This window comes from Manduca sexta, chromosome 27, assembly GCF_014839805.1.
Source record: "Manduca sexta isolate Smith_Timp_Sample1 chromosome 27, JHU_Msex_v1.0, whole genome shotgun sequence".
Lineage (NCBI taxonomy): Eukaryota > Metazoa > Arthropoda > Insecta > Lepidoptera > Sphingidae > Manduca > Manduca sexta.
Window position 1 is genome coordinate 19,346,870 of NC_051141.1, and position 26,784 is coordinate 19,373,653.

Below are 26,784 nucleotides of genomic sequence, written 5' to 3' on the forward strand. Positions count from 1 at the left end.
AACATCATCCAACACCTTGAATTACAAAGTATTGTTTGTATTTGTGGTATTTCTCTGCGCTCGTCATCCTGAGACATGAGGTGTTAAGTCTCATTATGTCCAGTAGTTACACTGGCTACAATGTGTTTCTAACGGGAACACAACAGTGACTACACACTGCTGCTTGGCGGCGGAAATAGACATTGCGCTAGTACCTACCCAGACGGACATATGAGAGAACTACCAGTATATTAATTGATTAATTCTGACTATGCTATGTTGGTTTTATACAGGGATTTCATACCATCCATGTATATGTATTGATAGAATATATGTTAATGTATGATGGCCTTTAGTTACTAATCGTCACCTCAGAAACAGAAACATGTAACTCAAGTTCGATCAATTTTGAAAAATATTATTAAAAAGTCCGAATGATATTGTTCTATTATTTTGGTCAGAAATATTTTTACCAAGTTTTATATTACTATAAGTGATGAGGATAATAATATTCTCATGGTTACAGTTACACGCAGTTAAATTTCTAAATTAACCAGAAACTACATGTTATTATGGACTAATTCAGGTTGTTTTGAATAACTGTACCCACTCGGCTGTTTGTCTGTTGATATGCTTACAACTAGTTTGTTTTTCGTTCCCTGGATGGGACTCTTGATCCAATACTTTATAAATACAAATAGTTGTATTTATAGTTTAACACTAAACATGGAACAACATATTAGTAAATCAGTATAGAATGGTATATCTTTTTTCCAATGGGTAAAGATAAAAAAATATAACTTGATAAATTAATACTATTTACATAAATAACATTACAAAATCATTCGCTGATTGTAAAATTCGCTGAGCATTACATAAGTGTGTCACAAAAATAATATAAATATAATAATAAGTCTTAAATTACAATGTATTTTCCATAAACATATTAAAACCTATGTCCTCGCGGTATCTTTACTGAATCTTATGTTGCAAAAAAAAAAAACCGAAAGAGAATATTGAAGTTTATAAAAAACATTTTTGATTTGTTTATTTATAAAATAATTAGAATATCAATGCACCCACAAAATTCGATATACTATACCATAAAAACGTACCGAAATTACGAAATAAATTTTCCAAAACCACAGATATGCGCACACTACAATCACATGCACCAATTAATGAGACAGTTTACCCGACGGCACACCCCCACCAAATAACGCGACAGAATTGCAGAGCACCTTTCTACACTCAAGTGCGTATAACGCGACGCCTTTCAAACTCAGTCGTATAGCACGTGCAAGTAGGGATGAACCAAGGGGCAACATTATGCAATACTGGCTCGCAAATGGTCACTATATAAGCTTGGTGGTCGGAGGCAGTAAGTAGAAAGTGAGCCAGTCCACAGGCCAAGTGTATCACTGAATCAGTCCGGCAAAAAACAAGCAAGATGTACGCTAAACTCGCTGTGAGTGTACACACGTTCTAAATATAAAAAAAACCGTTAATTTTAAAATAACTGTAATACAAAGCAAATATACTTTAATCTAAAAAGTGTGCATTAAATATGGAAATAGTTTTGATTTGTTAAAAAAAACGTAATATTAAAAGTGAAAATTTTTATAATCTCCAGAATATAGAAAAAATATTCGCTTTATTATTCTAAATTATTTATATTTTTTTACATAAATTAAAATAATATTACAATTAAATTTCATAACCTTCTTTCGTAATTTTTGTTAGTTAATTTTAAATGTAGAATTGCAAAATAACTATATAATAACGGTTATATACGGTTATATGATGTAATTTTTGTATGTTCCAGCTCATCTCCGTTGTGCTCGCGGTGGTCGCTGCTTCTCCAACCCCCGGTGGCGGTGGTGGACAGTAAGTTTCATTTTTATTATTAATTTGTGCAATAACCATAACATACCTTACAGCTTAAGTTATTAAAGTAAATGATTTTTAATGCGTAATAAAAAACTATAAGCCGAGAGACTTAGTCTAATAATCTATAAAAACATGATTTGATTAGTACTTGTAGTTTTTGATATCCACGTATATGTTCTAAAAACTCTGAATAGGTAATACAATACTAGCACGTACGTCATCGAATTTATGTAATTATCCTTGTCAGTGAGTGCCTTGGTGGCGTAGTTGTAGTGCATGCGCGGTGCGGCAACGCTCTGAGGTCCTGGGTTTGATTTCCGGGTCGGGCAAAGTGATATTTGGGTTTTTCTGCTCAATATCAGCCCGGAGTGTGGAATTTGTGCCCGATATGGCGATAGGCTCGCCCCTTATCACATCCTGTGACGGAACACACTCGGCGAAAAGTGGGTGCCCTGGTTGCACCTCTGCATACCCCTTCTGGGATAAATGCGTGATAGTGTGTGTGTGTGTGTGTGTGTGTGTATCCTTGTCAGTGAGAGGAGAGTCAGATACATTATACTTTGAAATATGCAATTATCGTAATGTGGGGCAGGATTAGATTTCATCGCGGCCTAGTTAGCGTAGACGCATACAGTCTTGCATCAATATGTCAGGTTCGAGTTTGGATTGGCATTTAAAAATAATATACTAATTGAAATAAACGTACGGTATATGTAGACACCTATACCATTACATATTCAAATTATCTGTATTATAACACAAGTATCACATTATTCGTGGCTTGTTTGCAAAACTATAATTACATAGATTCTGGCAAATAAAATATGAAAATACTTTTCCAACGAGGAATAGATTTGTGATTCTTGCGATATATAAGCGAAGCGGACCCCGAACGCAATACATGTAATTCATTCCTAACAAGCTGGACAAAGGCTTATCTATACTAATAATATATAAAGCTGAAAAGTTTGTTTGAAAGCACCGATCAAAAACTACTAAATTCATTTTGATTTTTTTTCACTAATGGAAATTTATATTCCTCCCCAGTGTTATAGGCTATATTTTAACGTGGGAAGATTATTCACGCAGTCCCAAAGCTAGTTATGTAATAAAGTACAAAAACATAATCATACACAATCCGACAATGAACTTACTTCCCATTCGTTGCGAAATGTAAAAAGTATTAACAGCGACATAACATTCAAGGTCAATCGAAACACGGTTAAATAACACGTAATATAACGCGAACGGTCAATTAATTGTTAATTTGCACGAGACGTTACTCATTGCGAAAACTTTTGCATAATACGATGTAGAGCAGGTTAATCTTTTACAGGATAAGAGAATTTTTAACAATATACTAGTACTTTTATATACGGCTAGGTATTTCTCGCGGTTCTTCTTGCTTTGAATAACAATTCCACTGGCTACATTTTTATATATAAAAGTATACATATCTCTACCTTAAGAGAACAGAAATCACGGCCGCGAATAATTTAGCTTTTATAATATTAAATTTTTGAAGCTTGTAACCACAAAATTTTAGTACCTAATGGCTTTTCATTATCACTTTCTTTATTAAATTTAAACATTAGACTAGCTTATATTTGACTAGTTTATGGTTATGGTATGAATTTTTAATTTGTCACGCGGGAATTGAACGTAGCCACTAGCCTCTCAGCCAATACAGCTCTTAAGTCTTGAAGCTACATTAATAATTCTCTGTTTGCAACTTGGGCTAGTAAAACATTACCCAATAAACTAAATAGGTTGTGGCTTAAATATTTACTGCACTTTATTGGACGCCATGTTGCCGTGCCGTGCCCTGAATGTTGCAGGACCGTGCTCTCAGAAAAATAAAACAATAATTATTTTTAAATACCAGTACAGTTTTTCCTAATTATAATTTACCCGCTGTTCGATTAGAATTACTTCTTAGTCTATATTTACGTTAGTATTGATTATTATATAGTAAAAACTCCGTTGTAATTATATTTTTTGTTTAATACGCGCATAAATTATCGTTTCGCATTATATTTAGCTCAAAGTTGGTCCGTTCTTCCTTTATGTAAACTAACTGATGATGTTATATTTTGTATACGTCCATCACCGGATGAATAATCAAATATGTTGTCAATCAAAACAGTCCCGACTCCCGCGATTCCGCGAGACCGTGTAGCCTTTAAGTTATTGCACAACGTTATTGCACATAACTGAGTGCGTGTTATATAACGGTTATTATTGTAACATCGCAGTATTGTGAATGTTAATTCTTATTATGGCATTTAAATTAATTATTTATTGTAGGTTAGTTAGTTCATTACTGTTTATATATTATCATAATTTAAAATAAGGTGTGTTCGGCTAATTTCGGACGGTTTTTCGATGTGTTTGCTAGGAGTCTCTTTTTTTTATCTTATGTTAAAAATATACACAAAGATATATTTGTTGTGTAGAATTCATTGAATAAATCGGTGTGTCCGTGTTATTTTAATATGCTAACTATCCTAAACCTAAATTGTATACATATTTCTTGATTTTTTTTACATCTCACTCGTGCCTCAAGAATAATAAGTATGCAAAAACATGAGTCGGGTGATAATTTTGTTTAAATGATTACAATGCTTGCACATTCGCTTAATTATATATACATAAATACATTTTTCCAAAAAGGGTCATAAACTTTCGCTACAAATTACGGCATTGTACCCTCACCCTAAAATATACAATGATATGCTATAATAATACTAATTGCACAGTAATAAACGCACCTGTCTAATCTCGGATATAAGACCTGCTGTCAGGTGTTCCTCATTAGTTATAACTTATAACATTTAATTATACAAATAATATGAAGATAGTGAAGTCCGAAAATACGTACATAATGATGTGTTAAGTTATTTAATGAAAGACTACCTCGCAGACGATTGTGTAACTGAAGTCTTGTTGTTACAAGTATTGCATGCTTTTTCAATATTCATGCAACTAGGGATGTTTCGATTGTACTCAAAATATAATATTAGATAACTATTATAACATTATAACTAACAATAAATTACAATTTAAATTTTTTTATGTGATTTATTTTCTTTGAATATATGTTTTAACTTCTCTGCAAGATTTATATAGTAGTAGGTTAAGGTTAACTTATTGCGTGAACGTCTCCTAATTACATTGTGTATAATTTGCTGCGCTTAAGTTACTTTTAGATTCAGTTATATGCATGTTGAGTTTTCCTAACTTAGGCTTATATTATAGTAATAAGTTATAATATTTAAATTATTGTAATCGTAGTGTTAAGTCTGCTGGAAAACCTAATAAACAAACATTGTTGAATGACAGATATCTTAGGTTCTAATTGGGAATGAGTGCCCTGAATGCTTTAAATATGATAACCTAGATTTCCTATTTATGTTCATGATAACGTTGTGTACGTATAGGTACGTTTAAAAAATATATTAGAAATGACATTTATGTCATTTCTAATATATTTTTAATATATTTTGCATGTTTACATGATAATAAATTCACACGCATAACGAATCACGGTAACCGTTTTTTAAACGCTATTCAATAGCATTGCTGATGCTACATTTAAAGCGGTTATAAATCGCACCTAGTGTTGTGTTACTTCTAAGAGAAAGGCGAACGTCCCGATTATCGAATGATATAATTCGGTTCGACGCAGCGACCATATCTAACGTGATGGAAGCATTCCATTCTATATAATATGTTTGTGGGTTCGATAGTTCCTTGAATGCGTTAACCAGGCAATAATAACTCGGGAAATGGATTTGCAACCAAATATGTTCGCAAAATGATATTTCCTTTTTAAAAGTGTTTCTTTTAAAAATAATTTATTCTGGCTAATAGCGTTTACATGGAAGGTTCGAGCCACAATCTATTAAGAGCTTTCATTGGGTAGTCCAGAATACATTTAAGGGAACAGGTTGACGTAATTTTGGCGACTATTGAACTATAATCTCTACTAGATCGACTGTATACAAATAATTTAAATAATACTGCACGTATTATCAGCTGAAAGTAAAAAAAAATACTAATATTTTAAATGCATTTAACAATTTCTTGTCACTTTCGCAAGAATGTAATTCTCCTTAAACATGTGGCAGTTGAATAGTTAATCCGCATCGCGATCATATCCGCGTTAAATATCAAGTGAAAGGCGCTCTCTTCCGCCGCTCACTGAGCTTTTTAACCTGCGGCGAGCTTTGGAAGGGCCTCGACAATAGCTGCCATTTTTTTGGACAAAATTTTAACAAAACAGTCACTAGTCTTTTTGAGATTACTAGAGGGCTTAAAATATCCTTTTGTATCATTTTACATCCTCCTTTTGTTTTCACGACTCCGTCACCGGCCTGCACGTGAGACCAGCAGATATTAAATAATAATTGATAATAACATATACAGTTCGCAGGTGGATTACACATCCCTAGTGAATTTCGATTTGAAACAGACAGATTTGATTTGCTGTGTTCGTGCCTAATATGGTGATAGACTCGTCCTCTGTTACATGAACGAGTGGAGCGAAATAGGATGTTCTATTTATGCCTCTGTATGCTCTAGGTATATGGACATCGAATTATGTCACCTACCTATGGGTATTACTCGGGACGAGTTGCGCGAATTGTTGCACATGCAATCGCCGTCAATCTCATATATTGCCATTATAATAAATGGTTATCGATACTTGTTCAGTTAAATTGGTTATTACTAAACTCCTGGTAATATTACATAATACGGTAGAGTTCTTCTGTACGTGTTCTTGTTTTTGCTGAAAAACTTAAGTCGTGTTTCCAAGTGAAGATGATATGACCTTTTAAATTTTGATACAATTTTTTAAATGTGCAACTACAGGGTTTTGTGGCGGTGACGTCATTTCTGATATCTAATCGATAGTATAAAGCATACTTATTATTTGAAAATACATAATTCAAATCGTTTGCAATGTTTGTTTAGAGAGTTTGTGGATGCAATACGGTCAAGTTACGTCAATGATTCATTGACATGACTACACAATGATTCATGGATGACTGATATCACGTATGTCCTAGACTTGTCTGTCCAGAATGAACTAAAGGACAGTGATGCAACTGTTAATTATTCAATGACGTTGCGACCTCATGTTGTTTAGTATTATTACGAATGAGGTGTTGTCAGTTAAAATAATTAGTTTTCTGTTTATTTAACCGAGTGTAATATTAAGTACTAGCTTTTGCTTGGGGTTTCGCCTGCGTGATGGAGTTTTCTGGTATAAAAGTCCTGCTATATACTATATTGGGATAGAAAGTAGCCCATAATTCCAGGGTCTCAATCAATACCAAATTTCATAAAAATCCGTTCAGTAGATTTTGAGAAAATCGATAACATACAGACAGAAAAGGCGACTTTGTTTTATAGTATGTATAGATATTGCGATTGGCGCTAGTTAGTAATGCACCGCCAAGTCTAAGCGGGTCGTTAGTTTGTTTGTTTATGTTAACAATAAAATTACGTGTTGTTATGCACATTACACAAATAGTATGTAAGGAATGTTATATCGTATATTACCGCCAAGGAATTTGAATGTTTGAGGCAATTCTGTAATCATATATCTTATTAATTATATTGTAACATTTTATATTGTCTAAAACACACTCACGCCTTTTGAAGGGGTAGGCAGAGGCGCAACTGGTGCACAAATTATTGTCCGTGCACATTCCGTCTAATCATCATAAGACGGATATCACATCTGATATGGGGCGAGACAGTATTGGGCACAAATTCAGAGTTCAAGCTGAGACTGCGTAGAAAAATCCAATATCACTTCGACACGGGGTTCAAACCTGCGTCCCAGCACTGCAGACATACCATAAAACAAACCATCGAGACATCCGAAAAATATCTCCTTCAATATCATAAAACAAATGTTATATTAGCTTCCATATTCGCCTAAACCTTAACTCTAATTTCTTTTTTAGCAAACACGTGACCATCCACGTCCCGTACAAGATCCACACCATCCATCACCACCACGTATCGAAGGTCCACGTGCCAGTCCACGTGCCAGTGATCAAAGAAGTCCAGGTGATCAAGGAAGTGCCAATCATAAAACACGTGCCAGTACCGGTGGTGAAGCACGTACCCGTGCCAGTGATCAAGCACGTCGAGGTGGAGAAGAAGGTCATCGTACCGGTGCATCATGAGCACCACCATCATCAGGAGAGCCACGGATGGGAGGGCGAGGCGTCGCACGGCTGGAACTGATTGAACGACTTGATGCTATTAGTTTATGGTTAGTATTGGTCTACGTGATTAGTTTATATTTACGGTTAGTGGTTCTGTGCTAGGCTCGCATATCTATCTTCTATATATACCTATATAAATTTGTCCCTAATTCGCTTGGTCACGTCATCACGCGTGATCGGCTGGACCGATTTCACTATTTTATTTTTGTTGTGTTTGTTATTGTCAGGAGAAGGTTCTTATGAAAGAAATAATTAAAAAAATTGCGCGGAAAATTACAAAATTTAAGAAAACTTAACGACAATATTAATTTTACAAAACTGTCAGCGATCGACAGAATGCGCGCGTTCATACATAGTTAAGACAGGACAACGTCTGTCGGGTGCAGCTAGTTTAAGGATATAAATGATTTAATAAACTATATGAAGCAGTCATAGACCGATCTACGTACTAAAATTAGTATTTCACACTGTCTTATAACGCAAGCAGTAGTTTGCGCATACGCATGCTTTTTCAAATTTGGAGAAAAAGATACGAAATGTTTAGGTTTTGTATGTACAATGTAATGTTTAGAATTAACTATATTTAGTAAAAAAATAATAAATCATTATTTTTTGTTCCCAGATAACCTTAAGTACAATGCATCCCATGCTACAGCAGTAGTTAACAGGTGAATCAAAGTCATATCATCCCATCATCATGACGTACACGTATCCATACAATCCTTCGAGATAAGTCGATTGCAGATGATTGTACGGACTACTAAACTATATACGATGTTGCAGGAAGAAGGTATTTTTGTGTCAAGAGTTAAAAATATTTTACTATAAGAATTACAAACTGCTTATTAACAGTTTTAGAATTATAGAAAATACATATGATCGTGATAGTAAATATAAACAAATTACTAACGTGTAATTTATATTCAGCTGATTTTTGGGCTCTAAACATTAATAAACTTAGATTGAAAAGGGTTAAACACCAAAAAAAGACTTCAAAATAATAAGAGCATTCTAAATTCAAACATTATCTTTACATTATAAATTTTCGTGATTATATTTATACCCTCTTACTGCAACAACTTATATTTTCATGTACAAATAGAAAGTGTATAATACTAGCTTATAATTGGTATAAAATGTTTTCCGTGCATCATCTGTCTTGCTTTAATATGTCTCAGACTGTTTTATATACAAACAGGCTTACTTATTCATATGGACTTCTGAAAACATTAAATATTTGGGAAGTGTTTATAATTCAGGAAGCTTTAACTGTGATAATTCTTTTATAAAAACAATAATGAATCGCCATTCACAAGGAAGAAAGTACATTCTAGAATAATATAGAACAGTCTGGAACACCTGTATATTACCAATTTGTATATACCATAGCTGTTAAACTATTTTTAAGTAACCAAAGAAAATAAATGTGGTTCTATTTTTTTAAACATGTTTATTATTTTACCAACATTTTTATCCCTTAAAACATTCACAATACGCATACTTAGAAATGTTTGTTTATCTCTCTGAATTACTGATTATATCGAAACCTTAGAAGTCACTATAGCACACTATAGTGAATAATTTATATAAAAACACACAAATAAACATAATATACTACCATTATAACAAAAGGACAGAATTATAAAAAGACAAGGACAAAAACAGAATAAATAAGCGAATATTATATTCCTTTGATCATGATTAATGGCATTTGCTAAGAGCATCAGTAATACAGTGACCAAAGTTTATAGTTCAGTTCCCGGGATTCATTGCTATTGTTAACAGGCAGGCGCAATATCACCCATCATTCAGTTGAAAAATACATTATATTTAGTAAAACAGATTGTAACATTTTGAAAAAATAATATCCATCATCGAGCCTTCACTTCCCTAATGGCATAGCAAAACAGTTCGTAAGTGGTGAAGGCGACCACGCTGGTCAGCTGGGCCTTATAGATGGTGACCTTGAAGCCCCTGTATAAGCCCTTAAGGCCTTCCACCTTATACAACTGCACGAAACATTTAGCCAGGCCGGTGCAACTCGCCAAGTCTTTCGACGTGCTTGGGACTTGAAATCGGACGTCAGCTTTATGAGTCTGGAAATATGAATAATGTTACAGATAAGCCCAGTGTAGCTGACGATGCGCTGACGCAGCATAATCGTAGTAAACGCGATGTAATATGAACTGTGTACAAACAAATATGGACGTTGGAGATGCACAGGGATAGCGTCATGTCGTCTTTTGATTATTTGTAAAATGTTATATATAGGATTTTTACACATAAACGACTCTGAAGATATTCTGGACAATTCCATTCCACAATTTCCTCAAGTGCTATCATGTACCAGAAAACCAGTTTATCTCCAAAATAAGTTCTTTCGGACATATTACGTATTTCTCTATATTTCATGAGACCAATTAAAGGTCGTCTGCCAACCTCAATATGAGCTCAGCCTGAGCTTGACACCCCATACATTGACACTATACGTACCTATTAAAATGTATAATACACACGACGAAAAACCAGACACAAAGGGTTGTCGCGGCGAGCGCAGACAGGTAAGCTCTTGAAACGAAATGAAGTGAAATTCGCTAATTAATTATGCAGACAAATAATGCACTTAGGTACTGTCGCACACATGAGTAGATGAACAAATTTAAATTTCAAATCGACTGTAAATTTGTGTGTTCTTAGCCAACATGTTTCTTCTTTACAAAAATAAAATAACCAGGATTTTCTTTACTTCAAAGAAATAAAAAAGAAAATAATGAAACTTACGTGTGTAGAGACTTTGAAGTTTTGAAATTGTGAGTAGAAAAATAACTATCAACACATGTAGTGTCATCAGCATGTTAAACGTAGTGTTACAACGATTTATTGTAGACTTAAAGCCATATTCTCTCCATTTTACCGTATAATAAATACAATCGATATCCAATTGCAGTAATTTATGACAGGAAAATGACGCTTAAAACAATCTAAATAAGTCGTAATTTCCCATTACGCGCCGCAGCTACTCGTTACTAGAAATCAGTCAAGCCTCATGTCTATATTATCAATATCTCCCTGTTTCCTGCTGTGTCCGGAAGCTATATCTTACGTAAGACGAGGAAGCGAACCGGTTCCTACACGGTGTTTCTTTGTGCTATTAATCAGAATCCAGTGAGTGGCAGCTTGTTAGTAACAATGAGACGTTTTCCAACTATATCACGTTTTCCGACATTACTGTTGTCATTTACGTGCATTTGTTATTATCGCTTTGGTCTAGCTGTCGCGTGGTTGACTGTAGTATTCTAGGTATGATTTCTAACCCCGGATTACTTTGATTCCTTTTTTCTCTATTAAATTTGTCCGGGATTTGATCTTCAGCGTGTTTTATGTCAAGCAAGAGTTTGATTTAAATTGTCAAATCGTATCAAAACGGTAACGGCGCTACAGGTGTGTGCTAGCTACAATGGGTAGTGTGCATTTATTAATTCAATTTTCACGAAAATAGAACTGAAACCCAGTAGGAATTTGAGCTATTTAATAACCGATAGAGAGGTATCATTCGATGTTGCTGCAAATTGGATTTGCAAAGTTCACCCAAAGGATTCAAGTTTATAGGTAAGAGAAACTTGGCCGACGAATCTTACACATCTTATAGGTTGCGGGAAACTTTGATTTTGCTTTCGCATTCTTGCTTTTTACAAGTTGTAAATTCAGTGACAAACACCAACATAATTTTATTGTTCTCGTGTTCTTTAAGACCTACCTCGGCAAAATGTGTATATGAGTGTGTTGCAAAATAATTAAAGGTCCTCTGCCGATAACTGGAACGGCAAGAAAGCGTCACGCTACAATATCTTACACTTATCTGCATCCTCCTTTTCACCAGGTCGAAGGGGTAGGTGAGGGTTTTAGAGATAAACCCTGAGATGGAGCCGGCGACGGTGGAGGCCAGCAAGAGGTTCTCAGGCTTGTGGACGTTGCCAGACGCCCGCTTGCATTTCTCATCACGGCACTCGCTGAGGAGCGACAGAATCAGTGTTTGGACTAGATTGAATATTCCGAATGATATGCCGACCGCTGGACCCATCTGTGGAACATTCAACTTGAAATTATTTCTTTTGTTATTATATTAAGTGTTACAGTAGACCACAATTGGCTCCATGTGTGATGAAATCTAACTGCATTTTTCCCGGTATCCTCATTTTATGTTTAAATTGCACCTGTATTATATACTGTCCTCTGCTGGGCACGGGTCTCCTCTACTGCTGAGAGGAAATAGGCCTTAGTCCACTACGCTGGCCTAGTGCGGATTGGTAGACTTCACACACCTTCGAAATTCCTATAGAGAACTGCTGAGATGTGCAGGTTTCCTCAGGATGTTTTCTTTCACCGTTAAAGCGAACGATAAATTCACAAAGAATACACACATGATTTTTTAGAAAAGTCAGAGGTGTGTACCCTTGGGATTTGAACCTGCGGACATTAGTCTTGGCAGTCCGTTCCACAACCAACTAGACTATCGCCACTTTTATTGCAATTATTGCACATATTTACAATAAAGTAATAGACTTATTCACTGTTATGCTATTTATCCTTGTACATACCAGTTGATACTTACTTGCAACAATGAAGCGTTTAATCCTTGATAGAAGGCCAAAATCCCCCCCGTAGCGTACACTTCCCTGGCGCCTTTTATGATGCTGGGGTATTGCTCCTTGACGATCATCTGCCGGACCCTGATCACGTCCAGGGGTAGCACTAGCGTTGCACTGCAGCATCCCGCGAATATGCCGCATAAGAATTGCAGGAATGGTCTGGAATTTACAAAAACAGTTGATTAACCTTCCAACGCCTATTGTCCTTTTAATAGTAATTTTAGTTGGCACGCCATATTGCTATTTCTAATTCAAACCGCCTAAAGTTTTTTCTAAAGGACCAATTTTAACCATTCTTGTTGAATTAAATTTGTCGTTGCTTCCTTGTAAGTGGCTTGAATTTGAAAATCTTTAATGACATAGGCAGATATTGTTTTACAATAGTCTTGGTTGTTGCGACCTGGAAATTTTCCTGGTAAGATTTTTATTTTACGTATCCTGCTGAATAACAAGAAGGATAGATATCTGGGGTGATGGTTAGTATCGGAACTCATTATATCTTTATAATTACAAATCACTGCACTTCGCTGCGCAGGGTTTGATATCGAATATTTAAACTCTAATTTTGTAATTTTAAGAGAAATATTGCGTCCTTCAAATCCCACCACAACAATGCTTTCACACTTCTGTTTGGCGCAGCGGTCCTGGTGGTTGTATAACTCAGATGGACTTCACAGAACGAGAGACCTGTCTTGTACATGCGATATGTTAAATAATTAATTTAGCCTTTAGGTGGGCGCACTATGAGCATTGTGTCGCCGTCGGCAAAAAAACTGCTAATATTTATTACAATACTTGCACCTTAAATTCGGGTTTTATTAGTTGTTTGAACTCGATCAGGCTTCAGGAGAAGCAAGTTATTCCCATTAGTATCCCACTGCTGGGCACGAGCCTCCTTTACTACGGAGCGAATTTAGGCTTTTTGCGACCACGCCGGCCTAATGTGGGTTCACTGACTTCAAATACCTTCGAAATTCTTATGGAGAACTTCTCAGGTATGCAGGTTTCCTCACGATGTTTTCTTTCACCGTTAAAGCAAGCGACATTTCATAAAGAATACACACATTTCTTTAGTGGTGTAAAATCAGCATTTGTTTCGTCCACTCCCAACTAATCTACCGCCGCGTTTTTAATACAATCTATTTAAGATTTGTTTATTAAATTCTAATAATGGTCTCTTTAAAAAAGCGGCGATAGCCTAGTTGGGTGTGGAACGGACTGCCAAGACGAATGTCCGCAGGTTCAAATCCTAAGGGCACACACCTCCGACTTTTCTAAAAAATCATGTGTGTATTCTTTGTGAATTTGTCGTTCGCTTTAAAGGTGAAGGAAAACATCGTGAGGAAACCTGCACATCTGAGAAGTACTCTATAGGAATTTCGAAGGTGTGTGAAGTCTACCAATCCGTACTAGGCCAGCGTGGTGGACTAAGGCCTAATCCCTCTCAGTAGTAGAGGAGGCCCGTGCTCAGCAGTGGGCAAGTATATAATACAGGGCTGATATTATTATTACATTATTCTTACGGTCTCTTTATTATATTTGTTTATTGTGTACTTAAAATAAGTGTATAATAATATTGGTACAATAACACCCGACTTTGTGTTTGCTTTCATGGTATAAAGAGGTTAGTATAAGTAATATTATGGCGATGCGAAGCTTCTTTGAAATCGTAAGGTGTTATTTAATATGGTTTACGGTTTTATTTTTAAATTATAGCATGACAGAAATACGAAATGAAGCCCAAACATTATTGGTTTGACTATATGAAGCCTCAGGTTTTGAAGAAACTAGTTCACAATTTGTAGACGAGAGCGCACGTATAATAGGTGCGCGAAATTGCTGTCCAACGAGTATTGCAGCGGGTATGTTAAGGCTGATATGCTAAATCAAATTCTGTACTCATGTACAGAAAGTTTACTTCTTAGTAAGTTACATTTTTCATGGTATGCAAGTATTATGTAGGAAAGATAAAAATAAATATTGTTATTTATATAAAATTTACGTGCATTAATTAAATCCTTAATTGGGAAAATATTTCATTAAAGTTTTCCACATAAAATTTATATGGCCGGCAAAATGATCCCCACGCGCCCGCTAACGTTATGGGGAATAGCGCCCCCTCTAGGGTTAAAACGACACAAACAATCACGCCCTCATCCCCAAAGGCGACGGCCGAGCTGCAACCAGGGCTCCCACTTTTCGCTTGTCTGTTCGTTATGACACAAGGACGAACTGATCGCCATATCACGCACAAATTCCAGACTCCAGGCTAATAATGACTAAAAGAAACTAATATATACTAGCTGACCCAGGATTTTAATATTCTTACTTTCTACATGATTTAAGTACCCACAGCGCCTATTCAAACCCCACTAGCAATCACATATCGTTCCACACACCTGAATTTAGAATCGCCAAACGTATCAGCTGTGTATTTGGTCGACAGTTCGTACGCGTAAAACTGGCTGCTCACAGCGAGTATCGAGTGTATCTGCCCGACGTTATGTCCGTGCCATAAGGCCGCAATTCCCTCCTCCTTCAATATCATCCTAGTTGTCCTGAACCACTTCCTCCTCTCGTTTTCTGAGAGCGCCTTCTTCTGCAGTTGGGTCCGGACCTTGATGACGTCGAGGGGCTGAGTGATGAACCTGGTCATGACCCCCGAGACGCAGCCAGCTATCAGTTTCTGATTAGCGGTCATGCTGTCGTTGCGTTGATAACCCACCATATTTCATCGTGGTTCGGTTGTATCATTTTGTTGTGAGTGCATTACGCGTACATTCTGTTGACAGACGTGACATTGATGTTTTTCGTTTGAGTTTCGTTTTGGATGGACTTTTTTGGTGTGTTTGATGTTTTTTTTGGTATACGGCAGAGTGTTTGAATTTTTATATTGCTTGCGTAAGTAGATTTAATTTAAGTATATCCGAATAAATAGTAAGTATATTTTGGAATATTGTTTTCGAATAACATTAAAAAACTCGTCTAAATAGGCATCTAAAATGTGCGTTTGACACGTCGATGTTTGTATTTCCTTAGCTTGCAGTCCTGGATTACTGGTCTGAGTCTTTACGTAGAAATAAACAGATGCATATTCTGTTCATCTTTCCGGGAATACAAAGTAGGTCAAATTGTTGCCTTAATGCCATCTCTACCGTGTAGCGAAATTTAATTTAGTTAATTTGTTGGCGTAGGAAAAAAAAAAGAAAAAATGATATTGCTAAGTGTTAGAACTACACCCTCGTGTAGTCTTTCCTGGTATAAAAGGTCTACTGTACATTTTATAGTACCTACGAGTACCAACATTTTCAAATCAACCACCGTAGAAGAAAAACTAAACCGTTATTCTTATAATAGGAGTATACCTCAGGGCAAGAGAGACTGTAGCCAAAGTCTACTAGCAAAATAACATAAATTTCAACAATAGGTATTGTTTTATTCTTCTTGGTCGCGTTCTTCATTATTGAAAGTCGTGTCCCTGAAAGGCGTTCGTGTTTTAAGTATTACATCTTTTCATGTTGTTCGGTTTTCGGCTTCGTTTAAGTAGTCGCAACTGACAATCTAGTGAGGGCGGTTATTTGACTACCCAACGGCTAGATTTTAGGCGGCGAGGTCTTTTTCTTTCTACTTTGCCCGTCACAAACAACTTGTCAAGGTTTTTTATATTAGTCATCAAATTGTGAATATCATTAATATTTGTTTAGTTTTTTATGATTTGTTAGTGAGTTTATAATAGGATTTATATTTAAAACAATAGTTTGGTAGACTGTTAATTAGATTTTATATTCTTATTGTTTTTGGTATTTAAGTAAATAAAGAAACCAGTAATTATTTCAGTATTCGCTTCTGGTCCTGAGCCTCTATGAGTAATGGGCATTGCTCTTCGCGTTACTTGGTATCATGGCTATAGTTATGTTTTAGTATATACCTGAATTCGAACCGAGCAAGTTCCACCCATCATTAAGATCATCGGCTGCCCGTAAACCAGAATTGGGTCCGAAATTTGAAATAAATAAGCACTGCATTACTCTCTAACGTATGATAATTCAAGATCTGTTTGTATGCCACGGATTCCAATCCGTTTCGTGGTAGCGACGGCAAAAAAGCTGTCGAGAAATAGGTATCTGGTCCATATATGAATGTTTACATATATAACCACAGAATGCTGTCAATTATTTTACACTAAACAAATGCAAATCAATTTCAATAACTTTATCGATCAATGCAACACCTTGAAGCCATGCATTAATTTGAAACTGAGCGGTGCAGTTTGAGTCTTCGCGAGAAGTAAAGGAAACCTATCAAATAGTAAGTTAGGAAGTTAGAAATATAAACTTTACTGACTGTTGAAATATCTAGAAGTCTAGAACCTTCATAGTTTCTCACACGAGCGAGTCAATTACCTGGTAATTTACGACCACCCGGATCCATTAATATAAGATCCAAAGTTCCTTGAGTGAAGTATTGGATGATTATATCATTCACATCACAGTTTCTCTGCACAGTAGAAACTGTGCAGAGTTTAAGTATGCTCGTGGTTTAGTTTGAAAAACAAATCTAGTGTCAATACTGATTTATATGTCTTAATATTTTAATCTCATGTCAATATCAGACCCATGACATGTCATATCAAATGTTATGTTTTTAAAATTCAGTCTTTTGCTACTAATACACGTAGATATATCAACTACTATCAGGTGAGTTCCTCTCTTCAGTAAGTTGTATGTTACCTCCATCGTAATGACGTATTGGGAAAGAGCTTATTAAGGATCGTCGATACCTCATCGCTCATTATAAAATGCCTTATACTACATTATATTATGATCACACTGTCAAGTGCATGACAGGCAAGTAAAATTTTAGTTATTGATCGAAATATTCTACCTCTTTCTTGTTCCATTTGGCTTTTCTCACAGAGTGGGGTCGGTCCAACACATTTTATTTAAACAACCTGCAGACACCTTAAACAATTGATATCTATTAAATCCAGATTAAATTAGAATCAATAAATTAAAAAAAATCAATCGAACTCAGTCTTCAGAACCTGCTGACACTTAACCAAAGACCCCACTGGGATTTATTACAAACCCAAAGTTATCGCAATGACCACGAGCTTTGCTGTCGAAACGTCCGATTATTTATTATTATAATAAGCGAGATAACAGCCATATCAAAGCTCGCTGATTGCTTATCTGGGCCACCTGTAATTTATGTGGATTAGCCAGTACTATGGAGAAGGATTGTGAGAACAACTGAAGTTTATTTGTACCACTGAAGAGAGTTCGCAACAACGCCTGCTAACTAACAGACCACCACCGAGGAATTGCATCTCAGCATAAGTTGATGTTTAGGGACGTTTTAGTGTTACCCCCTTATTCATAGGCTTATCTAAGGACGCGGTAATGCTGTGATAACAAGTCTGTTTCTCAATGCCCAACGGCACTGAAAAACAGACAAAGGGCCGTTGTGATTGGCTAATATTGAGATACAACAATTTTGGCCAATTACAACAGCCCTATGTCTACGTACTGTGAAGGCTGCCATGCCGTCAGCACTGAGAAACAGACTTGTTATCAGAGCTTTGCTCCGTCCTTAGATAAAAAACGTCTATGAATACGGGGGTTAATTTTGAGAGGTAATTTCGATAAAATTGAATTTCATGAATATTTAATTATTTCGAGATTTCTGTCTCAAATCATTGCAACAGATGACTCTAAGATATTGTATGTTAAGTCTCATGCATCAGTAGTAAGTCAATGTGGGTAATAGCACTAAGGATTAAGGGCTGTCATGACGGTATCGATCAGGCAACCGACACGACGCCTTGTCATATCTGAATAAAATAATATTTATACTAGCAAATTAGCAAAAACAATTCTGGAATTAGGCAATCCCAGAATCCCTTCACAAAAATACAAAAAAAAAAAAATAGTTATAAAAAATTAAATTATCAATAATTTCTTTTTTTAAATTTATGATGACAATTATCTATTTCTGGTCGATATTAGTTGCAACGGATATCAGTATGGTATAAATTAATTAACGGGCGAACCCGATGGATCGGCGGTGAGTCGCCCGAGTGGGTGTTGCTCGCTCATTGTTAATCGCAGTAGCTTGAGGTGAGCACGTCACGGACTCATTCCGAAACGGAAAATGATTCCGGTGAGTAACAAGTTTACGCGAGTGTAAGTGTAATAGTTGTGAAGTTGGATTCCAATAAGGTTTGGATAAATAGTTTTATTATTAAATTTTGAATTATCGGATTTGGTGAATCATTTTTTTTTAAATATCGGGCTTGGTTAATAGATGTGGTGAAATTCGCAACAAAAGTAATAATGTGTTTCTCTTTCCTGACTCTTGTTTGAAATATTTTTAATTGCTCAGTGTCGTTATTTTGGGTATGTATATTTTTCTTTATCAATTAATTTGCGAGTCGGAACCTAAACCTTACATTAATTTTAAAATATGCCGTCTGTTTCAATTTGTTTATCGAGTTAATTTGTGTTTACGGCGGACAGCAGCAACAAGTCGACAACTGATTGTCGGCTGAGGAGATAATTTACTTCTAGATTATTAATCTGAATGTTAGTTATGGTCAGGTGCAGTGGAATCAGTTAGCCGGTTTGTATAAGCTACATTAACTGATCTCCGTTACCATTTGTTATTATCTTATGTGGCATTTTTATATTTTTTCCGGTGTACGTATGGTATCTTTAATTACGTTTTGGTTGTGTGTGATTTGTAAAATAAAATGCAATATAATTTGATGAAGAGTTAAAACCTTACAATATAATTTCCAAAATAATATTAATACACGTAAATTAAATTAATGTGTAATGTATTTTTTGTATCAATAGAATATATTGCTTTGATTAATGTCATTAATATACTTCTTTTCGCTGCTTAAGTTATAACGTAAGTTAAATTTTAAATGAAATACTTTACGTATGTCATACGATAAGGAATCAAAAGACGTAGCTTTGACTTATCAAACAATTTATTTCTCTACGCACACATAAAAACAAAAATAAAAGTATAAGGAAACATCATAATTTGGACCAATAATAAACTAATTTATTAAAAATTTGACTTAATTTGACTTTAAAGAGCTGTTCATAACGAAAAAAACAGTTTATTTGATCTCGTAAAAATTTTCCAATTTTGACCTATTCGGTGTTAAAATATAAGCGAGAATTTATCAAAAAGTGGTTCAAATTGTTTTCCATCGTTCCGGCTATCAGATGAATCCGAATTTCGTAGAACTGCTACCATAAGCTTCTTTTCGTTTGAAAAATGTCACATGAAAGGCTTTTTTCCCAGCAAAATAGTGCCATAAATTTAGAACGTGATTTTTAGTTGCTATCTATTCGAAATTTATTATATACTAGCTTCCGCCTGCAGCTTCGCCCGCGTTGATTTCGGACTTCAAAAATGGAAGAGGTGCTCAATAGGGTCCGGCCTATGCTTGATTTTGTCCATTATTCTATATATAATGGTTAATAATATGAAAAAGAAGTGCTCCTGCGAAAACTGCATAAAAATTGGTTAAAAAATGAGCGAGTAATTCATATTTAAAATATTGTAATGTGCAGAAGTGGGCGCGATGTGGGGATATCGCTACATCTCTTTCTTTCGCACGCGTCGTAATTCCCGATGACGTCACATGTGGATATTTCGTCTCTTTTCTGTTTCTTGTTAATTACCCCTTCCACCGAAATTCATAGACTTATAACTTGTTGCTTTTTTACCGGATTTTAAAAATTCCTTCTGTGTTACAATTTATATTATGTAAATATTTGATAAAAGTAAAGAACAAAAATGAGTCCGGTACCCTATTTGTCGGGATGTTTTTTTAATGGCTGACTGCCTCGGTGGCGTAGTTGTATTGCATGTCCGGTACAATAGCGCTCTGAGGTCCTGGGTTCGAATCCCGGGTCGGGCAAAGTGATATTTGGGTTTTTCTGTTCAGTATCAGCCCGGAGTCTGGAATTTGTGCCCGATATGGCGATAGGCTCGCCCCCTATCACATCATGGGACAGAACATACATGGCGAAAAGTGGGTGCCCTAGTTGCGCCTCTGCATACCCCTTCGGGGATAAATGCGTGATGTTATGTATATGTATGTATGTATGTATGTTTTTTTAATGTATGGTGGTATGCAGGTGGTCCGATTGTCCGGTCAGGGTCTGATGATAGGATCCTGGTGAAATCGAAGGAAGCATATAGCATGATTCAGTATTCACGCGTGATGGCTTATTATTAGCGTATTTCATGTATAACTTTGGTGTTTCTATACCGATTTCTATGATTCTTTTTTATGGAATCTTTAATAAGGTTAACTTTTTTAATTAGGCATTACTGAGAGTGTTATAAACGTAAGAGTAGACAAATATAATGAAAAAGCTTCGAACTGCTAAGCTATCGGGAGTTACACGTGTTATTGTGAGTCAACCATAAAAAATAGAGCTGTCGTGGGATATTTTTTACATAATTTTAAAGAGAACATTTCCGTTATACATGATTTCTGTGTAGCTTTAACCATTAAAGTTGCACACGCGACGGAAGCTTAAAAAATGGAGTAACTTCTCCGGTTTTCCCAACATTTCCCTTCACTGGTCTGCTCCTATTAATTGTAGCGTGATGAAAAGTATACTATAACCAGCACAGGAGTATGAAAAATAATTGTACCAAGTTTCGTTAAAATCCGTCGAGTAGTTTTTGTTTCTATAACGGTTATACAAACAGACAGACAGACAAAAATTTTATTAATTGTATTTTTGGCATCAGTATCGATCCCTAATCACCCCCTGATAGTTATTTTGGAAATATATTTCATGTACAGAATTGACCTCTCTACAGATTTATTATAAGTATAGATATAGATAAAGGAATAAAAATAAACATTATATTTCTGGAAGACGATCTGGAAGAAGATCTTTACTACAATTGTTAAAGGTGGTTTATAATATGGATATTTTTTCGTGAATTTCATAATGAGAATGCCATTAAAATTATTGTTTTCGTGCATCTCCTTCTAAAGTGCACATCAATTTAATTTGCATCTAACACTTTTGGATAGACAATTGGATAAGGAATATTTTAGTAAATTAAATTTTCAAAGAGACCTGCCATTGATATTTTAAAGAAATTATTTCTACTTTTTTGCATATTCCCGTCCGTTACTCGCTCGGCGTCAACTATGGAACGAATTTCCCAAGGTCGTGTGATCGGAGAGAGTCCTTAAGGATTTATTTTATTTCACATAAAGGTTACAGATAAGATAAAGTACAGTGTTCTTAAAACCTTTCTCGTAAAAAGTTCTTTACACCAATTCCGATTATAATGTGATTTATACTGATTTCTTATGTTTCCACGAATGTGAAATAAAACTATTTTTTGGGTTTTATCGCAATTTTTTATATTATGATTTTGTTCTGTAGTTCCGAAATCTTAAAACGGAACCAAAAAGACGGCTGCTAGACTTCAAGACACTGTGAGTTCAATCTGCGTAGATTATAGATCGCAACAGAAAGAACTAAAAAATAAATAAATAAAATAATTATCATTGAAAAATGTAAAATATTATAACTGATTTTTTGGACAACCAGCACCTCAGTCTCTCTGCCCTCCCCCCTTGACCATGAAGGCTAACTTCGCTACGGCTAAAGTTACGTGTTCAAAACGTCGAGAAAGTCATAATAAACCGCGACAAAATACGAAAAATAATTTTATTTCATTGTATTTTATACTAGTAGATCATTATAGACAACTTTTCAGGAATTATGTATTCATTATAATGCTTTAACGTAGGTGAGAAACATCTTTCATAATTTTTGTCTCACAGCGCGTCCTGGTAATCTTCGCATTGTCTATTTCTGGCCCCAGGCAGCACTGTACCTGTTGCGTTAAATACCGGTTTTCTAGGCGATATGTGACCTAAGGCATGTTTCAGAACTTCTGAGTAAATGCCTCTCATTAAATAAATATACTCGTGGTAGGTCTCTCACATGTGAGAATGCGCCTGGGTAGGTACCACCGCAATGTCTAGTTCTGCCGCCAAGCAGCAGTGTGTAGTCACTGTTGTGTTCCCGTTAGAAGGACATTGTAACCAGTGTAACTACTGGACATAATAAGACTTAACATCTCATGTCTCAGGATGGCGAGCGCAGTGGAATACCAAACAATACTTTGTAATTCAAGGTATTGGATAGTGTTTCTACTGTTTATGGGCGGTCGTATCAGTATCAGGCGAATGACAAGCTCGTCTCATCATTCAAAGCAATAAAAAAATACATCATGGTATGGAATACACATGGCGGAAAATGAGTGCACTAGTTACATTGGCTGTCCCTCTGGTTATAAACGGCGTGAGTGCGTTAAAATGTGCATTTCCTCTGCCTACCCTTGGAAAGAGAAAAGCGTTATTCTATTTAAGTATAATTATGTGCATAAAGTAACGATTGGATTAGTTTTATATATATATGCTTTTGCTCGCGGTTTCGCCCGCGTGAAGGAATTTTCCGGGATTTTTTTTCCGACTTACTTGATTTGTGTCGTTATATTTACCAAATTAGACAAATTCATTATAAATAGTAGCCTATGTATTATTTTGATGTATAACCAATATTATCGTAAAGTTTCATCCAAATTCGTTTAGTAGTTTTTTCGTGAAAGAGGAACATACATACATACATCCATCCATCCTCACAAACTTTTGCATTTATAATATTATTACGATACACAAATAATAGTCTAATCTATCCATATATACAGTAGCAAAACAACACTATCTACATTCGCTGTTAAATACAATAAATTTCGGATAGAATTTACTCGAGACTTGTGATATTTCGCAAGATATATAAGACATTAGTTAACCGACAGACGTTGTACCGTCTAACTATGAATTTGCAGCGTGCATTCTGTCAATCACTGACAGTTATTTCAAACAATTGACAGTTATATAAAATTAATATTTTCATTAAGTTTTCTTAAATTTTCGGCGCAATTATTTGAATTTTTTCTTTCATAAGAACCTTCTCCTGACAATAACAAACACAACAAAAAAAAAATGTGAAATCAGTCCAGCCGATCACGCGTGATGGCGTGACCAAGGGAAATAGGGATTCATTTTTATATATATAGATAATCTATCATCTCAAAATCACGAGGGCAGTGCAGTGCCATGCAGTGTTTTAAAATTCCATTTATTTATTGTTTACGGGCAGTTGTATAAACAGACGAGCTTATTGCTCGCATGCAATTGATAAAGCAGATCACCGCGGTGGGCGAAATCAACCCCTTTTAATCAAAGGACGTCATGCTGAATAAATTAATTGGTTTGATGTTAGGAATATAATAATCTTTGTTATTAACAAAACTGAGTGCGTTTTGGTGAAAGGTTATCATGATTACGTTGTAATCATAGTAATAATTATTGTAAAATTTCTTTCTTATTTTAAACTAGCATTTGCTCACGGCTTCACTGCGTAGAAAGTGTTTTCAAGATTAAAGTACCGCTATATATTTTTCTGAGATAAAAATCAGTCTATGTCCTTCCCAGGGTCTCAAACTTTGTCAATTCCAAATATCACGGAAATCTGTTTGGTAGTTTGTAGTATTCAGACAGACAGACGCGCCGGGGGGCATTGTTTTATATATTAGGTTATACTCACGGCCTCGCCCGCGCGAAAGTGTTTTCCGAGGTAAAAGTCCTGATATATATGTTCCCGGTATATTGAAGCTTATGTTCGTCCCAAGGTGTCAAACTATTTCCATATCATTTTTTTTCGAAATCCGTTAGATAATTTTTGGTTTATCGCGTTTAGGCAGGCGGACAGATGCGGCAGGTTGTTTTAAAGTATATTTTTTGAACTCTTTGGGACTAAAAATTCCGTCGAACATGATTGTTGTGTAACTTTAACCGTTTACACAGCGCGCAATGGAAGCTCTAAAAATGAATAAATTTTCATCGTTTTTGCAATGTTTTTCATTGTGTTCTGCTTCTATCTCCATAGCGTAATATTTTATAACCTATATAGCCTTCCTTAATAAATGGGCTACCCAAAAGTAAAAGTTTTTTCCATTCAAATCAGTACTTTCTGAGAGCGTTCAAACAAACGCGCTCTTCACCTTTATATATCGATACCGGAAATTTCAATTGTCGTAAGGGACAAAGCATCACTTTTCAGGAGAGCCAAAACACATATTTTTTTGTCTTAAATTCGTTGTAACTTTTTCATTTGTAATCGGATTTTAAAGGTGTCTAGGGACCACTGATCTATTTTTTTGTGCTCTATCTATTAGCTTTATCCAAATTAACGTAGGGCCACTACTTTCAAAGATAGATGTCCCTTACATCCCACCAAAAATGAATAAAACGCCTATACACCCTTAGCTTAGTAAGGTTGCATAGGTTGTAAAGGACATTTTTACACAAATTAAACTAGCGTTTTAGGTAAAAAATGTCACATTACCTAAATGTGAAGGGTAATAGAAGGTCCAAACTTATACAATTTTAAAAAATAAAACCCTTACTACATTTTTATTGTCTTTTTATTAGAGTAAATCGAATAATAAAAATATCATTCTAAGAACAAATCCAAGTCTTATAATGAAAAATAATGTTCCTGTATAAAAAAAAATCCTAATCCAGTATTTGGTACAAACTTTCATAATATTTTTTCATATTTTCTAAAATAATATCAAGTATCAAAATAATAAAAATCATTAACATAATACACAAACAATATTAATTATAAATCAATGGAATTTCTGGCACACTTTACCCATATTTGGTAACGAAAGATCAAATACTCTAAAGTATGAAAATACTTATTCATCGTCCTTAGCCTCCTCCGCATTAGTCTCGGGAAGAGCATCTCTACCGAAAGCCAAAAATGGTGGCTCTAGGTATTCCTTGTGAATACGCTTCGGTATAATTGCATATTATTGCATAATTTTTCAAATCATTAAATTTATCCACTGATATAGGAAGACGATTTCCATACAATGTCGGCAAAACTATGATCTTGGGATCTTGGTTTTCTACAACTTCAGCAATTGTTTCTTCGTCTTTTCCTTTCCTTGGCTTTTATCTTTTACCTTGAAATTTCCCATTACTAAAAAATCCTTCTTCTTCTCTCACCTAAGGCTATTATTTGGGGATTTTCATCTTTTTTCATAGAATACTTCATCTCTGCAATTTTATCTTTATGATTGCTCAAAGTCATTGTTCGTATCGTTTTTAAATGTGTTTTTGAGTAATTTCAGTGTAAATTTTAGACATCATATTATGTTCTGTTCTGAAATTATGTTTAGAAATGTTCCAAAATATTTTATGGTATGGTTTTGCCCGTTTTCTTACCGATACTGCGTATGCTGGCCATTAGCTTGTAGCCCAAATGATAATTCGCTTGGTCTCCCGTTCAATAACGGCATACATAGAATCAATTGGTATGTATTGATGCCTAGGTAATTAATAATATATCTGTACTCCTTGAATATTGACAGTAATTTTCAAAAAATGACTGCGGTTAGTAGTCATTATTTAGTTTTTATTCTTCCCTGGGCAAGAATCGCAATATAATAAACATTTTCGATGGAACGGTAATTAATTTTAAGAAGGAATTCACAAACACAAGTGGCAATATCGTTACCTCCACGTTTATCACGTCTACCACTCTCTCTCTCTACAAGAAACAATGTCCAATGTTAGTTTGGCTCTCATAGAATGTATGTGCAGTTATAAACGGCATATTTTCTGGAGTAGTATAGAACTATGCTCTCCCCATAATATCGGGTAGTGAGCACTTCGTGTTAACCAAAAATTACTGTTAGTATATCTTTGAGATCAAATTCTGGGATCAAGTAAATATTAAATCTTTGATAGCTAGCTTTTTCTCCGCAAATGAAAATCAATTTCCTTTTTTCGTCCTTTCTTAACATATCTTCGTTTTCTTTTTTGTGCAGAGTATGCACTTGTCTTATTTTGGCGTATGGAAACGTATATTATAAATTAT

General features: G+C 35.2%; 3 protein-coding genes across 5 annotated transcripts in view; 2 read left to right on the forward strand and 1 right to left on the reverse strand.

Moving 5' to 3' along the window:
* Positions 1-1,364: 1,364 nt before the first annotated feature.
* On the forward strand, positions 1,365-9,559 carry LOC115440534 (uncharacterized protein DDB_G0272718). The gene is made up of 4 exons (XM_030164885.1): positions 1,365-1,447; positions 1,805-1,866; positions 7,848-8,161; positions 8,737-9,559. The coding sequence occupies exons 1-3, from the start codon at positions 1,430-1,432 to the stop codon at positions 8,131-8,133; spliced, it is 366 nt and encodes a 121-aa protein (XP_030020745.1). The 5' UTR covers positions 1,365-1,429; the 3' UTR covers positions 8,134-8,161; positions 8,737-9,559.
* A 37-nt stretch (positions 9,560-9,596) lies between these two features.
* LOC115440533 (mitochondrial thiamine pyrophosphate carrier) lies at positions 9,597-15,572 on the reverse strand. The gene is made up of 4 exons (XM_030164884.2): positions 15,163-15,572; positions 12,727-12,922; positions 11,968-12,195; positions 9,597-10,210 (listed from the first exon to the last, which is right to left on the reverse strand). The coding sequence occupies exons 1-4, from the start codon at positions 15,489-15,491 to the stop codon at positions 9,986-9,988; spliced, it is 978 nt and encodes a 325-aa protein (XP_030020744.1). The 5' UTR covers positions 15,492-15,572; the 3' UTR covers positions 9,597-9,985.
* A 3,280-nt stretch (positions 15,573-18,852) lies between these two features.
* The window catches only part of LOC115440531 (probable 3',5'-cyclic phosphodiesterase pde-5), a 33,393-nt gene continuing 25,461 nt past the window's right edge, over positions 18,853-26,784 (forward strand). For 2 of the 3 annotated variants that reach the window (XM_030164877.1, XM_030164880.1), the window contains exon 1: positions 18,853-18,925. The gene's annotated coding sequence lies outside the window, so the exon portion shown is untranslated. The remainder of the gene's footprint in view (positions 18,926-26,784) is intronic. The other variant, XM_030164882.1, reaches the window with a different exon arrangement.

What these genes read in the sequence shown, in the direction of transcription:
- LOC115440534 (XM_030164885.1), top strand. An exon ending in CCCGGTGGCGGTGGTGGACA is followed by an intron (nt 1,867 to 7,847) that starts GTAAGTTTCATT and finishes TTTCTTTTTTAG; the next exon opens with CAAACACGTGACCATCCACG.
- LOC115440533 (XM_030164884.2), bottom strand. Translation starts at nt 15,491, where the DNA reads ATGGTGGGTTATCAACGCAACGACAGCATGACCGCTAATCAGAAACTG. An exon ending in TTTGGCGATTCTAAATTCAG is followed by an intron (nt 12,923 to 15,162) that starts GTGTGTGGAACG and finishes TGTAAATTCCAG; the next exon opens with ACCATTCCTGCAATTCTTAT. An exon ending in TAAACGCTTCATTGTTGCAA is followed by an intron (nt 12,196 to 12,726) that starts GTAAGTATCAAC and finishes AATGTTCCACAG; the next exon opens with ATGGGTCCAGCGGTCGGCAT.